Source organism: Trematosphaeria pertusa (genome assembly GCF_010094035.1).
Source record: "Trematosphaeria pertusa strain CBS 122368 unplaced genomic scaffold BU26scaffold_1, whole genome shotgun sequence".
Lineage (NCBI taxonomy): Eukaryota > Fungi > Ascomycota > Dothideomycetes > Pleosporales > Trematosphaeriaceae > Trematosphaeria > Trematosphaeria pertusa.
The window spans coordinates 1,301,027-1,313,930 of record NW_022987212.1 but is presented as its reverse complement, the minus strand read 5'-3'; the positions used below and the strand labels follow the sequence as shown (position 1 = coordinate 1,313,930).

The 12,904-nt window shown below is 55.3% G+C and overlaps 5 protein-coding genes across 5 annotated transcripts; 3 read left to right on the top strand and 2 right to left on the bottom strand.

The window, feature by feature from the left end:
- Nucleotides 1-648: 648 nt before the first annotated feature.
- BU26DRAFT_12931 (uncharacterized protein) lies at nucleotides 649-1,934 on the bottom strand. Its single transcript, XM_033819627.1, has one exon. The coding sequence runs from the start codon at nucleotides 1,644-1,646 to the stop codon at nucleotides 981-983; it is 666 nt and encodes a 221-aa protein (XP_033690984.1). The 5' UTR covers nucleotides 1,647-1,934; the 3' UTR covers nucleotides 649-980.
- A 3,099-nt stretch (nucleotides 1,935-5,033) lies between these two features.
- Nucleotides 5,034-5,755, bottom strand: BU26DRAFT_12880 (uncharacterized protein). Its single transcript, XM_033819619.1, has one exon. It carries the CDS (start codon nucleotides 5,612-5,614, stop codon nucleotides 5,135-5,137), a length of 480 nt encoding a protein of 159 aa, XP_033690983.1. The 5' UTR covers nucleotides 5,615-5,755; the 3' UTR covers nucleotides 5,034-5,134.
- A 754-nt stretch (nucleotides 5,756-6,509) lies between these two features.
- On the top strand, nucleotides 6,510-8,733 carry BU26DRAFT_12892 (uncharacterized protein). The gene is made up of 5 exons (XM_033819621.1): nucleotides 6,510-7,298; nucleotides 7,351-7,601; nucleotides 7,659-7,704; nucleotides 7,766-8,062; nucleotides 8,116-8,733. Exons 1-5 carry the CDS (start codon nucleotides 6,965-6,967, stop codon nucleotides 8,415-8,417), a joined length of 1,230 nt encoding a protein of 409 aa, XP_033690982.1. The 5' UTR covers nucleotides 6,510-6,964; the 3' UTR covers nucleotides 8,418-8,733.
- A 475-nt stretch (nucleotides 8,734-9,208) lies between these two features.
- Nucleotides 9,209-10,373, top strand: BU26DRAFT_395179 (uncharacterized protein; the record flags this gene model as incomplete). The annotated part of the gene is made up of 5 exons (XM_033822740.1): nucleotides 9,209-9,389; nucleotides 9,446-9,690; nucleotides 9,744-9,789; nucleotides 9,846-10,139; nucleotides 10,192-10,373. Coding segments are annotated over 5 exons (948 nt in total), but the record flags the coding sequence as incomplete, so codon positions are not given.
- A 1,758-nt stretch (nucleotides 10,374-12,131) lies between these two features.
- Nucleotides 12,132-12,794, top strand: BU26DRAFT_414232 (HET-domain-containing protein; the record flags this gene model as incomplete). The annotated part of the gene is made up of 2 exons (XM_033823058.1): nucleotides 12,132-12,447; nucleotides 12,553-12,794. Coding segments are annotated over 2 exons (558 nt in total), but the record flags the coding sequence as incomplete, so codon positions are not given.
- Nucleotides 12,795-12,904: the final 110 nt, after the last annotated feature.

The window sequence follows — 12,904 nt, the reverse complement described above, 5'->3', positions numbered from 1 at the left end:
GCTTGAACCCTCAAAAATATCTCGACTTTTAAGGGGAGATGCAGCGGTCGGCTGGGCCAGGTCGGGTTACGCAACGCCCAGTGGATTATCACGTCCCTTGTTCGGCCATTGAGGGGATTGGATTTCCCCTTTTCGAAAAATAGCGACGCTGAACGAGCTGCGACGTCGCGCGATTAGTGATGAAGCCGGACTCAATTGCAGGCTGAAGCATCAGCAATCGTTCGATTTGTTTCCTCTTCCGGTCGCTCTCTATCAACCTTGGAATCATCAACTGCGGCTCGACGAAAGAGGGACCGGGGCCCATGGCGACGGGCATCGCGCCCTACGCGCGCACTAGCCATCCCGTCCACGTGTTGCGCGGACACTTGCCGAATCTGTGGATTGCTGACTCCCCCAAAAGGCGCACCTCGCTCAAACCCAGCCTTGCCAGTCACAGCAGCGCTGCATAGATCGTCGCACCGTTATCTCCCATCTCTATCACCGACGGCTCGCAAGCTCGCAAACGAGATTGCTTCAATGCCGCGGTTTGTTTACTAATAAACGACGAAGCGATGCCGGAACAGGCGAGGGCCTCGTAGATTTGGGGGCCGAGACAGCAATTCCCTTTTTGGGCGATACGCGCCACTGGGCCTCGTTGATTCATGGCCCTCCGCTGTACCCTGCACCGTTATGGTACCTAGGTATACCGTTTCTATGCGACGCCAGCAGCGGGCATAACGGGTCCGGAGACCGCCTTTTCAACCGGCCCTTTCGAGAATCAGCACCTGCGCCCGCACGCGGATTATTCATCCCAGCCACCCCGCAAGCCACTCGTACCTACTTCCCTTCTCGAAGGTCGGTAGAAGTCGCTAAAAGAGGTTTGCCTAATCAGGACAATATAGCACTCAAGAAGCCTTCGGAACATGAACTGGTTTCCCGACGGCTTGCTTCGGCCACGCCATGTTGAGCTCAGCAAAGGGTGTCGAAATAGGTCCCCAGTTTCAAGCTTCCCTGCTGTGCCCCCTCCCTCTTGGACTCGCACGAAACAGTGCGAATGAATTGCCCCGGCTGCGGTTGAATACCGACTTGCAGGCCCCTCGAATGCCAGTAAATTTATCCTCGTGGGGCTCCATGCGGGGCGTTGTGGCGTAAACGGGTTGGCATAAGTTCCAGGCGTTTTTTGGGTCCCGCATCGGCTCAGCGAATCCCCAATCGAGCATCCCATCGTCGAGAGCGACACCAGCAGTCGGAACTCCGTTTCGCGCGCACTTGCCGCAGCAAGTGTGTTGGTTCTCTACTCTTCCCGTCTGTCTGGGATGTTGAGATGGGTCTCGCAACAAGGAAATGGGTCTCGCAACAAGGAAATGGGTCTCGCAACAAGGAAATGGGTCTCGCAACAAGGAAATGGGTCCCTTCACCTCGCGTCGGACGCCGGGTGGCCTATGGCTGTCGATGTTCGAGCTGCTGCACGCTGCTAGCTTGCGAGTTGTAGCTGGGCCGCCTGATAGTCGTAGCATCGCTGCGACTAGAGCACATGTGCGGCCAAGAGAAGTCGTCGACTGGACATGCGCAGCGGTGCCTGCATCGAGGCGAGTAGTCGGCAGATGTGAAGAAGCTCGGAAACCCTCGTTCATGCTCACGATATCGGCCGGCTTTTCCGGCGACATGCTGACAAAATTTCGGCTCCTGCGGCGCTTTTCGGTGGAACGAGAGCGCGCGACCGAGAGCACCGAATGGAGACTTTGTCATCCCACTACACTACACTTCGCAAGCGTACTCCCACCCCAGGTCCATACGGCCCGATAACCCAAGCCGTCGGCACCGTTCCAACATCCGCGCCTCCCGTCACCGACCACTGTATCTCCCCACCGTCGCCGTCCTGCGGCATCCTCGCCGTTCCCCAACCCCCAGCATCTCCAGTCCATCAGGCCCCCCAATCGCACCCACCCACGTCTGCGGCGCCGTCACAACGCCGCCAAATCGCAGAATTAAAGCTCCAATCGGCAGTGCCAGAGCGCGCCTGAAAAGACGACAGGAAGCCCCATCTGCATCGCAATTGGGCGCGCAACCATCGATAATCAAGACAACGTGCGTAGACCGCCTATACAAGGGGATAGACAGACTATCGCGCCGCAACCAAGGCTTTTGCACTCTAGTCTAGCATCACTATTCCAACACCAAGCCCTGCTCTCTCCGAAAGTCGATGGCTGGGTATCCCATGGATGTGCGCGCGATCGTTCGTCATTAGAGAGCTATGTACAGTAGCGAAACGATACGCACCCGTGCGCTCAAACAAAGAGCGGTCGGTGGCCCTTCGCGGGACGCCGTTTTCCCACGCCCAAAGCTTCTCAATCTCGCAAAACCATGGGTTCCTTTCGCACCATCACCGCCGAACTGGATAGCGTGCCGGCGCGCGGTGTCCGGGCGCGTCACGTGCAGGCTCGCAAGACGGGCTTGAAATGCGCAGAGGACAAGGCTGGGTTTGTGGCACGGCATGGCGGGACTAGCCGGAGCGTCGTTCCTCGCACCGCAAAGGCGATCGTTCTATTCCTGGCCCCCTTCTTGGCGCCATGATGGGGAAAGACAAGCCGCCCAGACTTTTCGCGATCATGATGAGGCTCAGAGGTGACCTGCCGTTGAGGCTCTGTCTGTGGAACTGCGCCTACCGGTGGTACGCCCTGGAGATCGACTTGCCACGCTGCTGCTGCTGTTCACGACTCAGTGTGTGTTGCGGCACAGCATAGCCTGGATACGCACATAGCTGTGTAATAATTGTCGCCAATTCTCCCGAAGCAGCAACTCCGCTCGCGGAATGGCCCCAAATTCATCAAGTGCGCACCGGATCGACATCCCCCGCTATGTCGCTAGCGCCGGTAACCATCCGATGGCCCTAAGCACTCTGCTCATCCTTCGAGATGCAACCTCCACGTCGCGTCGCGTCGCACACCCCACGGCTAGTCTAGTCTTAGGCAGTCTCAAATGAATGCACATGACTGGACGTGCGGAAGGGCGCGCGAGGCCGTTCGTTCGTTCGTTCGCTCGAGTGCTGGTCCGTCAAGACCGGTCCAAGACAAGACAAGAATAATTAATCACTCACTCTGATCGACACGCGAATAGGAGCGCGACGGCCGCGCATCCCCCTCAGAATACGCGGAATCGCATCCCCTTCCCAAACCGGTAATCCACAAGCTTCCCTTTCTACCCTCGTACGCACCGCCGCAAACGGCAAGCGGCCTGCTGGACGCCTTGAAACATGCAAGTGAGTGGGCAGCCCTACGAGAGACGTACCTACGTCATCAGCATCGCATCGAAGCACGCGTGCTTACTGTGCTCTCGTGCTTCGAGAAGATTGGTGGGTGTTCGCTTCCCCAGATCTGACGTCCGAAGCTTGGCTTCGGCTTCGGCTTCGTGGTGCTGCTTACATATCTACGGAAGGGAGGGATGTTCGTAGGGCTGGAAGAGAGTGCTGACACTGATGAGCCCATCTCCATCTCACCGCCCGCCGCGTGGGGATGTGAGAAGCTTCGAGCGGATTGGGCTAGAGGCGTTTCTTGCTCCTCCATGAGATGAGACGTTTAGCAGGACGTCGCTCTTCGCGATATTGATAGTCGCGATCCTGGCGTTATTATTGCGGCGACAGAGACGTCCGGGACGGACGGACGTGAGTCACTCCGACGGCGCCGGACGATGCGGCTTTCGCATCGCATCGCATCGCAGCTTGCTCAGCCTTCCGCGTCACTTGCGAGAGTCGACACCGCTCTTCCATCCAGCGGTCGCCGCCTGTCTGTCTCTCCCTATTATTATAGCGCCGGGTGGCATCTCCGCAGCCTCCCCGCTCTGGCGTTGTAACATCGCAAAAGTGCCCGCAGGAGCCTAGCCAGCACCAGCGGCCAATGCAATAATGCCGCGCTCAAGCGTCGCGCTACGGGCTTCATCACGCAAACCGCCGGTATCAAAGTGAGTCTTCGAGCAACAGACAGCCATCGGTGAGTTAGTGCGTTGCCGGGTGTTGAGAATAATGCCTATTGTGGGGTCCGAAACGTCGCGCTGTCACGCAAGTGCAGTCGCCCTCGAGGACGAGAGAGGCACGGTTGGCTTCCTTGTCTAGCTTCTGCTGGTCGGTCTCCGTGTGCGGCCCTAGGGATGCCACGACTCCAGGGTTGTTTGTTTGCGATGGCTTGCCGCCTTGGGGCAATGGCGAGGATTGGGGTGATATGTGATTTGTGATGTAGGTTTATTATTGTTGCAGCTGGTGTTGGAAAGTTCGCGCTTTGCTTTCTCGCGCGAGTGGAACGCTGCCTCTCGTCCCATTCATGCCCCCATGAAAAGAATCAGAGCGCATTCATTTCGCCCTGCATGGGTTGCCAACATACTGTGCCTCCTCCTTTTCACGAGCCCTCTTCGCAATTCTGCTTCTGCCGCTGCTTCGAGAGGAGGAACGGCGTGAATCAATGCTAGTTTGATACCTTAATATCGCATAGCTACCCCGAAAAGGGTGGTAGCGCGGCGCTCGCATCCTTCTTCCATGGGTTGTTCACCGGTGCTGTGCTGCTGCTCGGAAAAAGCCAGCGCAATCAACAAACTCTCCTCATGATCAGTCTGCACTACAACGCGCAAGCTTCCATGGTCGCACCGTCGGACGATAACGCAGGGTTCCCAGGGAGCTTCCCAGTCGCCGTGTACTGTGTAGGACGAGCCTGACCGCTTCAGCGAACGCGGCTGAGGCCATCAACGTCGTTGTTAGCTCGTGTTCGCTCGCTGCCCACTCGTACTCGTTCAGAAACATGACGGCATATCTGGAAACACGATTTGTGTTTCGAAACGTGCGACGCGCATGTGTGACCTCTCCGCAGTCTTCCGTCAACTACGTGTATATGCGGGCTGCTCCGGTATCTCCGATATTTCCTTTCTTCAATCATTGGACCCTCTCCTCTTCGTATGGCGCCTCGCATCGCAAATCTCCAATTCCAAATCACCCCCAGAACTGCACCTAGGAACGACCCCTTGGCTCAGGCGGATTCCTTCGCGAATCCCAAGCAAGCAAGCGCAGGATTCCGTACGCCAACCCAAAACGACAGGGCTGAATCCTTCGGCTCTCCCTGCATGCTACACGCGCAACACGTTTTGTTCCTTCGCATGCCCTGCGGTTCAGTTATTATTCAGCCCCGATGCTCGCGAGCATCATTGCCGTTTTGGCCCCCCGGCCGCCTCGACTGGAGCGCTTTGCTCGTTGCGGTGGTGCGAGAGGCCAAGTCGAGCGCGAGATGCGATGCGCGAAAGGAAAGGCTGAAGGAAGGAATGCCATGCAAATTGGCGATTTGCCAATGTCCATGGCGCAGCGTGTGATTCTCCGTACGCACCCTGTAATAATTCCGCCAGTGGAGCTCGCAAAGCGTATACTGAATTGGAGGCATTGCGCGAGTTGAGTTGAGTAGCGTGAATCGATTGTGCAGCACCGCGTAGGAGCAATTCCCGAGAGGAAGCGTTTGCGAGGTACGTACATCGGCTTCGGTGTAAGTACTCCCCCCGGAGGAATACTGCATGAGGAAGGTGAGTTGCAATGATTGGTGTGTGGTAGTCTTCCTAATACAGTGTCAACTACAGGGCCGAATCGTATCGTTACAGATGGATCCATGGATGAACGAGCACCGCGTACGACCAGAGTACGGCTTCAATCCTTTGTGCAAACGAGCTCGTGAACTCCACACTCGCTCGCCCTCGTCGTCAATGCAAGTCTCTCCACACGATTGATTTATCCGGATCCTGCGGGGTTACCGATCGTCTCGTATCGTATCGTACGCGCTCGCTATTCGAGACGTCGCCGCGGACACCTCACGCTCGGATCCGAGCCACTTCGTCCACGCACGACGACTGCGTGATTGAAATGCAGGCGGCTTTCCGCAGCAGCCGACCGAGATGCACATACGCGTCACGAATGCCGGAGGAAACTGCAAAGCCACGCCGGTATTGAATTTAGGCAGCGTCGGAGCTGGCTTTCGGGTGAATAACGCGGACGTCTGTCGGACATCCTCGCCCACGTGTGGGAGTCCCGGCTCCATGGAGGCGCGTCCCATGGAGAATTGTTGTATGGGTCCGTACGATCAGCCCTATTCGGAGCACGATAACGCTGGGCTATACTTCCGCAGTCTCCGCCGATGCAGCGCGTCTTTGGACAGGAAAGGAGAATGGATGCCCTAAACAACTCTATAACTTACTTCCGATAACAAATCCGGAGAGACCATAGGACGGGGAAGCAGCTATCGTGTGTTAAGTCCAGCTATTGGTGCATAGAATGATCGCAAGGCGACAAATGACCCATTGTAGATAGTGCTTTGACTTTGAAGACATGCCTCATACATGGGCATAGTGTACCTTCAGATCGGAGGACAGGATTGTGCCCTTCGAATGGGTGAATAGCTCATTGCACCTCCAGAAGGTTGACTTCGTAGCTTCGATCGCACGTAGGTCAAATATGAGGTTAGAGGTGCATTCATCAAGATTCAGGTAGGCAGAACCTTTTCATCTATCTTCGTCAGTCTTGGGGCGGGACATAAAAAGAGAAGATAGTGCGCATACCTTCTGTCATGTCATCGTCGAAATGTGCAGCTCGAGGCGCGGTCATTCTGTCTTTTCTAAGTTCCCGTTCTCTCACCGGACTGAGGCTCGGGTAAGTGGATCCCCATACTTGACGTCACTTCATTGTTATTTCCTTGTTACCGCCATGCTGAATTCGTCATGGTTAAGAGCTGGTGCTCGCGAGTGGCTGGAATGGGAAAGCGACGATAGTGGCATGGTGAAAGTGTGGTGTTGCGGGGAGGTCTGCATCGCGTTCGAATATTGTATCGTTCGCCACTCTTTCCCTGTGCGTCATGAACCGTACCGTGCCTCCTACTTTCGACGATAAGTTCACCCCATCGCTCCTTCTACTCAACCTCCCCCGCACCTCGGCCCGCACCTCAATCCGCCCTCCCAAGATCTCCCGACGATGAGGTTCTCCTTAGTTTCAAGCATTCTCATGCTTGTGGGTCTTGCCGCCAGCAAGGCTCTCGGCCCCAGGCCCGCTGTCGAAAGTGTGCCGGCTGTCGACATCTCTCTGCTCTCGCCGCGCCTGCCCCAGCCGACCGTCGCCTACCTTCCCGAACATGCCACGCCAGTTCGTAGATGGGGACGAGCCCCGCCGGCACCCGCCACTAACGACTATATGAACCACGTCGTGTGTAAGGGCATAAACTTCCTGGATGCCTTCCCGGACACAGACGAAGGGGCAGGCAGTCTCTGGAAGCCTAAGTTGCCATCGGCGCATAGCTCATACACCTGGCGTACGTCAAATTGTATACCCATAGATTGACCACCATTTGCTAACTTATCCAGCCGATCTTGGGGCTTGGGGCTACAATATTTACCTTTGCGACCCGCATGGCCGAGACTTCACGAGTAACAATCTGGGGCTCGATCGCGCCCTGAGAGAGCTCGGAATGTCGGACAAGGCCACTGAAGAGGGGGGGAGGATTAGGTGCCTTCACGTTCATCATGGTGACATCATGGCCCGCTATCCGCATAACAACCAGCGTATCCCGGAAGATGTGCAGTCCTATCGGGGACCTGATAATCGAGTTAGGAGGGTAAGCGGCGCCAAAGCATCTTCGAATCTACATTTCGGCCACTGACCAGAGCTTCAGGTAACTGGGGCGTACTTCGTTATCGGAATCAACGCTGACGAAGGAGGTACTTCGCCGACGTTTGGCGCAGGCGCCGCCCCTTTCAACCTTGCTAACGATATCCTTAGCTATCTTCACGATAAATGTGAAGGGTCCGTCTTACACAGCTCCGGAGCGATTTCCGCCCGTTCCCTTTGATCAGCTGCCGAACTTGCGCGCCTCTTCCGATGTCATGTGGGGTTTGTGGAAGAGATACGCTCCTGCTAATACCATCAACAACCTGAAGTGGTACTTCGTGGTCGGCATCGTCAACGACCCTACGCGTAGTGTGCTCATTCGCGCAATGAACGAGCTCAACGAAGAACTCAAACCTTATCCCGGAACATGGATTGGCATGGATACAGTGTATGGGCAAGCAATCCTGGGTATGTCTTTCTGAGGACAAGCATCTGTCGAGACCCGCTGATACCTCTTCTAGGGACTCCGAACGCGGTGGGCTTGGGCTATTTCCTCGCTCAGCACAAGCCAGAGCTGGGCAACTTGCGCGTCACGGGGGTGGTTGTCTTCCATGGTGATACTGAGACTAAGCTCCCGTGTCTCGCGTTCCACGTCCAACCTGTCCCAGAGGACGAGAATAAAAAGGATCCGGACGACCCGCAAGGACCTGGTGGAAACCATCCTGCCGACTGGGTTGGTCCGGTGCCACCGTCGCTAGAGGTGCTAGGTGGCTGCGAAGGGGACCAAGAACATATTGACGGCTCATGCTCTGTATCCCGTTGAAATTTGAGGCCAAGGGTGACCTGCGAGAGCATCACTGGGCACACTGATGCTTGATGGCGGGCGTCGGTCCTCGTATCCGGATACACGTCCGTTCAGCGTCACCTATCCATCGGCGCTTTCTGGCTTAGCTGCGCGGAATAGCTCATGGTAGGAAAATGTGAGAAAATTTTGATACATGAAAACTTCCAAGGTTTGGATGATGGGCGGTCTTGTGAGATGAATGGTAGCGTGGTGACAGAAACCTTGGGAGGATGTGTGCTTCGATCGCCGTTGCCGTAAATAGCGAAACCGCTCCTCCTTCACTTGATAAGATGCCATACAGTTTCCTTCGCTCACCCCTCACAGAAAGCTTTCTCCAATTTCTCTCATCTCGTCACAGTACAGCTAACAACGTAGCACCATTCTCAACCGCTCTCCCTCCCACACCATCTACCGGCATCATGAAATCCACGCTTCTCGTCATTCCTCTCGCGCTGAGTATTGCACTTTGCTTTGCTGTGCCTGCAGCAGCTGTAGCCTTGACTGGCCCGACAAGCGGCAAGAGCGCCCGCGACACCCGCGAGTTTCCCCCAGCATCAGTGCTTGCAGATGGATACACGAACGTCCGACGAATACATGAGATGCATGGAGACAATGCGCACGTAGTGCATCGTCGTATTCTGGATCGAGTTCGACAGCACGCACCAAACATGGAGGCTGAAATGCACATTTCGGATTCAGAGCGATCAGACAGTTCATTGCTGTTCAACCTCACGCTGTCCTCTGACTCTCCACCCAGAACCCGCCTCACCCGCCGACGAGTCTATTTCGAGCCAGACGACACCGCTTCCGAGGAGCTCTGGGACAAGCGCTGCTGTACCGGAGCCAAGCTGGTGGCCGCGATGCTGGGCTCGGATGAGGAGGCGGGAAAGATGTATCAGGACCAGAGGACACCCCCATCGCTGGCAAGCAGGTGGCAAGGAGACCTGAAACGTAAGCCTGCATGGTTGCTTTCGAACATGAGGGCGCACACTAACACTGACGTATAGAGGAGTTGGAGACATGGGGCTGGAGGAATGCCGACGCAGATGAAGAATTTTGCGCCGATTTCGACGAGTACTGGCATACGGTCGACTCGATGGAAGCACTCGGACTCAATAGGCGCCCAAAGTCGGAGGGTGGTGACAACATTTGCTATCGCGTTGAACACGGTGATACCCAGAAAAAGGACGACAAGGATAACAGAGTCCCGATTTACAAACAAACGTACAAGGTTGGCGACAAAGAGTACACGGTAGGTTGCAGATGTGTTCAGATTTGAAATCCCCCAACTTACCTGAACATTAGGCTACGGGCGCACACTTCCAAGGGGCCGTAAATCCGGTTGGTGGAGGTATGAGTTGCCTTGAGGCTGTCTCTCGAATGAGAACTAACCTGGCTTGCTTGCAGTGATATTTGGTCAGTATCTCTTGAGTGCACCGCATGCTGCCGAGGAATACTGGTATCGTAAGCCAAAGGTCGATGAGCTCCCAGAGTTGAGAGCAATGTCCGACGTCATGTGGGGCTGGTGGAACAGAGACAATCCCAATATTCGCAACATTCGTTACTTCTGGATGCAACAAATAGCGAATGAGGACACCCTCCAACTCATCGCTAGTGCTCTGAAGAACGCTAAGAAGGAGTTGAGGGGATGGCCTGGAACAACTTTCGATCTCAACTCCAAGGAAGGGCAAGCACTTCTAGGTACGATACTCTGGGCCTGGGAGGGATATTGAAACTCTAACGCCAGCGACAGGATCCCCAAATGGCGCCGGTTTTGGCTACTTCCTTGCGCAGCACAAGGCCCAGCTGGGCAACAAGTGGATTTCGAAAGTCACGGTATTCATCGGCAACGATAATGTGGCTGATTCCGTCAGTATCGCAAATGCAGACCTCCTCTTCCACGTAGAGGATGCGCCCGAGAAAGAACCGGAAGACCCGACGAAGCCAGAGAAGGCCGAGGCCGACGATGCCGTACGGCCGCATTGGAGCGGGCCAAGGAATCTAGTTAGGGTCCATACGCTGCGTGCCCACCTTTAACCGTCAGATCCCCTGGGGACTTCGTTCATGGATACAGCGACTGACGCTCGAGTATGAGTGCGTCGCAGGACTTTGGCTGACATCTTTGGCGCCTATGAGGTCTGAAGAGCGATAGTATCCGGGGGTTGGAAACCTGGCCGGTAGGAATTTGAGGGTACATGGCGCAGTTTAGTGCTGGGGATGATTCTAAGGGCAAATTCGAATGGCCAGAGTAATAGCTACTTGGCGTAGGGTTGATTCTTGTTAATAGATAGGCAGCACTTTCGAGTTAGGTGGAATCCACGGAATTCCGGAACGGAACCGGAGTTCCTGTTCCTTCCATGACGTCCACTGTCTTTCATAAGCTCGCCCGCGCGAGAGCGCTTGATTGCCTTGTCCTCAAAAAAGTATCCCTACATATCTGGTTTCCCTTTGTAGTAGGAAACAGCCTACTCCGCATTTTGTGTTGTGCTTCCATCACCAACCCTACATCCATTGAACTTCCTCCCTCCGCGCCAAGCACAATATCGGAATACACTACCACGTGATGAACGGCCAGCGCCTCGCATACGCCGACTACATCAAGAGCCTCGCCGCGTGGCGCGCTAAGATCAGCGACTATGAGCCGACGGTGTGAGTTTGAATTCCTTTCCCCCTCTCCTCTCCCCCCTCCCTCCCTCCGTAGCTGTGCAAAGAAAGAAAAGTAGGACTTCTAGTTGATGTATGACTTTTTTGGGACAACGCAGTGAGGAGTTTCGCCGCGACGGCGAGCAACTCGCGGCAAGGATGACGGGGAGGATTAAGGTTGAGGGAGTGGATACGGCGTTTGAGAGCTTTTGTTTGCGAGGGTGGAGGGGTTGGTTGAGCGGGCTGTTTGGGGGCCCGTGGGCGGAGGGGGAGGGTGGGGTTGAGGTGCGTGGGAAATAGGGGGAGGAGCGGGTAGGGGTTTGGTTTGGTTAAGAGATGCGAGAAGGGAGGAGGGAGGGATGGTTATGGTAGTGGAGTAGTGTGCTAGAATGTGAGAAGGATTGCTGTGACGGCTCTTGGTTATCTGGGATCTGATGGAGATGTCTTATCTTGCCTTTGCTTGATACGCCTACGCCCTTTGAGCATCGACTGACTGTGGGACAGCACCTTTCCTACACCCTCAGGCCTTTCCCTTTGATTGTACTATAGGGCGGGACTGCAAGCAACTTAGCAGGCGCTAAATTTTATAATTAGACCTTGTTCTTAATTGCACTACAGGGCAGTCCCACGAGCGACGCAGCAGGCGTTGGACTTGGTGGCTGAGTAGCATAACAGCGGAAGATATAGCTCTAGAGAGCCTACGTGGCGGGTCGGCATTGGATGAGAAATGCGGCGGCTACCCGGTGCTACAGTGTGACAGAGCTGGTACAACGAGTCCCCGTTGCATCAGGAAGCGCATAAAACGCTACAAGAAGCTCGGGATGGCGGGTCGGCGCAAGGCTGAGCCTTTCCACTACGCACTTCTTAGTTCCCACGACGCTCGACTCTCTGGCCGCTGACTGAGACACGATACGTCTCTACCCTCTGGACATGCCCAAATACAAGTACCACGACGCTCTGCGTCCGGAGCGCTCCGAGATCCGCCTCCTCACCATCCTGCCGCAGACGCATCACGACTGCTGCGGTCAAGACGTTCAGCTACATTGCTCTATGGATAGAGCGTCCCTAGCGGACAAGCCATCGTATAACGCCCTCTCGTACACCTGGGGTGCTCCAAACTTCACGCAGAGTATATGCATAAACGGTCGTTGCTTCCGGGTCACGAAGAATCTCCAAAGTGCGCTTTTCCATCTGCGGCAGCAGCATGAGAGTGTAGTCGTTTGGATCGATGCAGTTTGCATCAATCAGAAAGACAACGAAGAGAAGAGTCATCAGGTTCAGCAGATGCAGAGGATCTATGAAGAAGCCCAACTCGTCCTTATCTGGCTTGGTCCTGCTAGAGACGAAAGCGACGTCGCGATGGACAGTTTGAAGCAAATTGGAGAACAATACGCGAAGAGTGTCGTTATCAAGAGATGGGAATTTAGGTGCTTTTGCGCGAGGTGGCTACATCTACTTGTTAACTTCCGAGACGACAAGGAAGACGAGGAAGACGATGGACTTACCCTCGAGCAAATACTCTCTCAAGTGACCAACAAACACGGGACTCAAGCGGCACTCCCGACCGGCGCTATATACCATCTTCTCCAGCGACCGTGGTGGCAGCGTGTCTGGGTTGTGCAAGAGCTGGGTGCGGCGCGGAAGGCCATTTTCATGTGCGGCTCCAGGAGTATCGACGCCAACCGCATGTCCACAGCGTTGACGATTTTCCGCCTTGCACTGCAGGCTGTAGACGGTTCGTTGTACATAACACCTGGGGATCACGTTCCCGCAGGCATTGATTCCAGACCCTACCTCATGCTGGGTAGTCGGATGATGACGCG

Bases quoted from the DNA above. Each gene is read 5' to 3' on its own strand.
- BU26DRAFT_12931 (XM_033819627.1), bottom strand. From the start codon at position 1,646: ATGTCGCCGGAAAAGCCGGCCGATATCGTGAGCATGAACGAGGGTTTC.
- BU26DRAFT_12892 (XM_033819621.1), top strand. From the start codon at position 6,965: ATGAGGTTCTCCTTAGTTTCAAGCATTCTCATGCTTGTGGGTCTTGCC. The intron at 7,299-7,350 runs GTACGTCAAATT...TAACTTATCCAG, and splicing joins GCATAGCTCATACACCTGGC to CCGATCTTGGGGCTTGGGGC. The intron at 7,705-7,765 runs GTACTTCGCCGA...CGATATCCTTAG, and splicing joins AATCAACGCTGACGAAGGAG to CTATCTTCACGATAAATGTG.
- BU26DRAFT_12880 (XM_033819619.1), bottom strand. From the start codon at position 5,614: ATGGATCCATCTGTAACGATACGATTCGGCCCTGTAGTTGACACTGTA.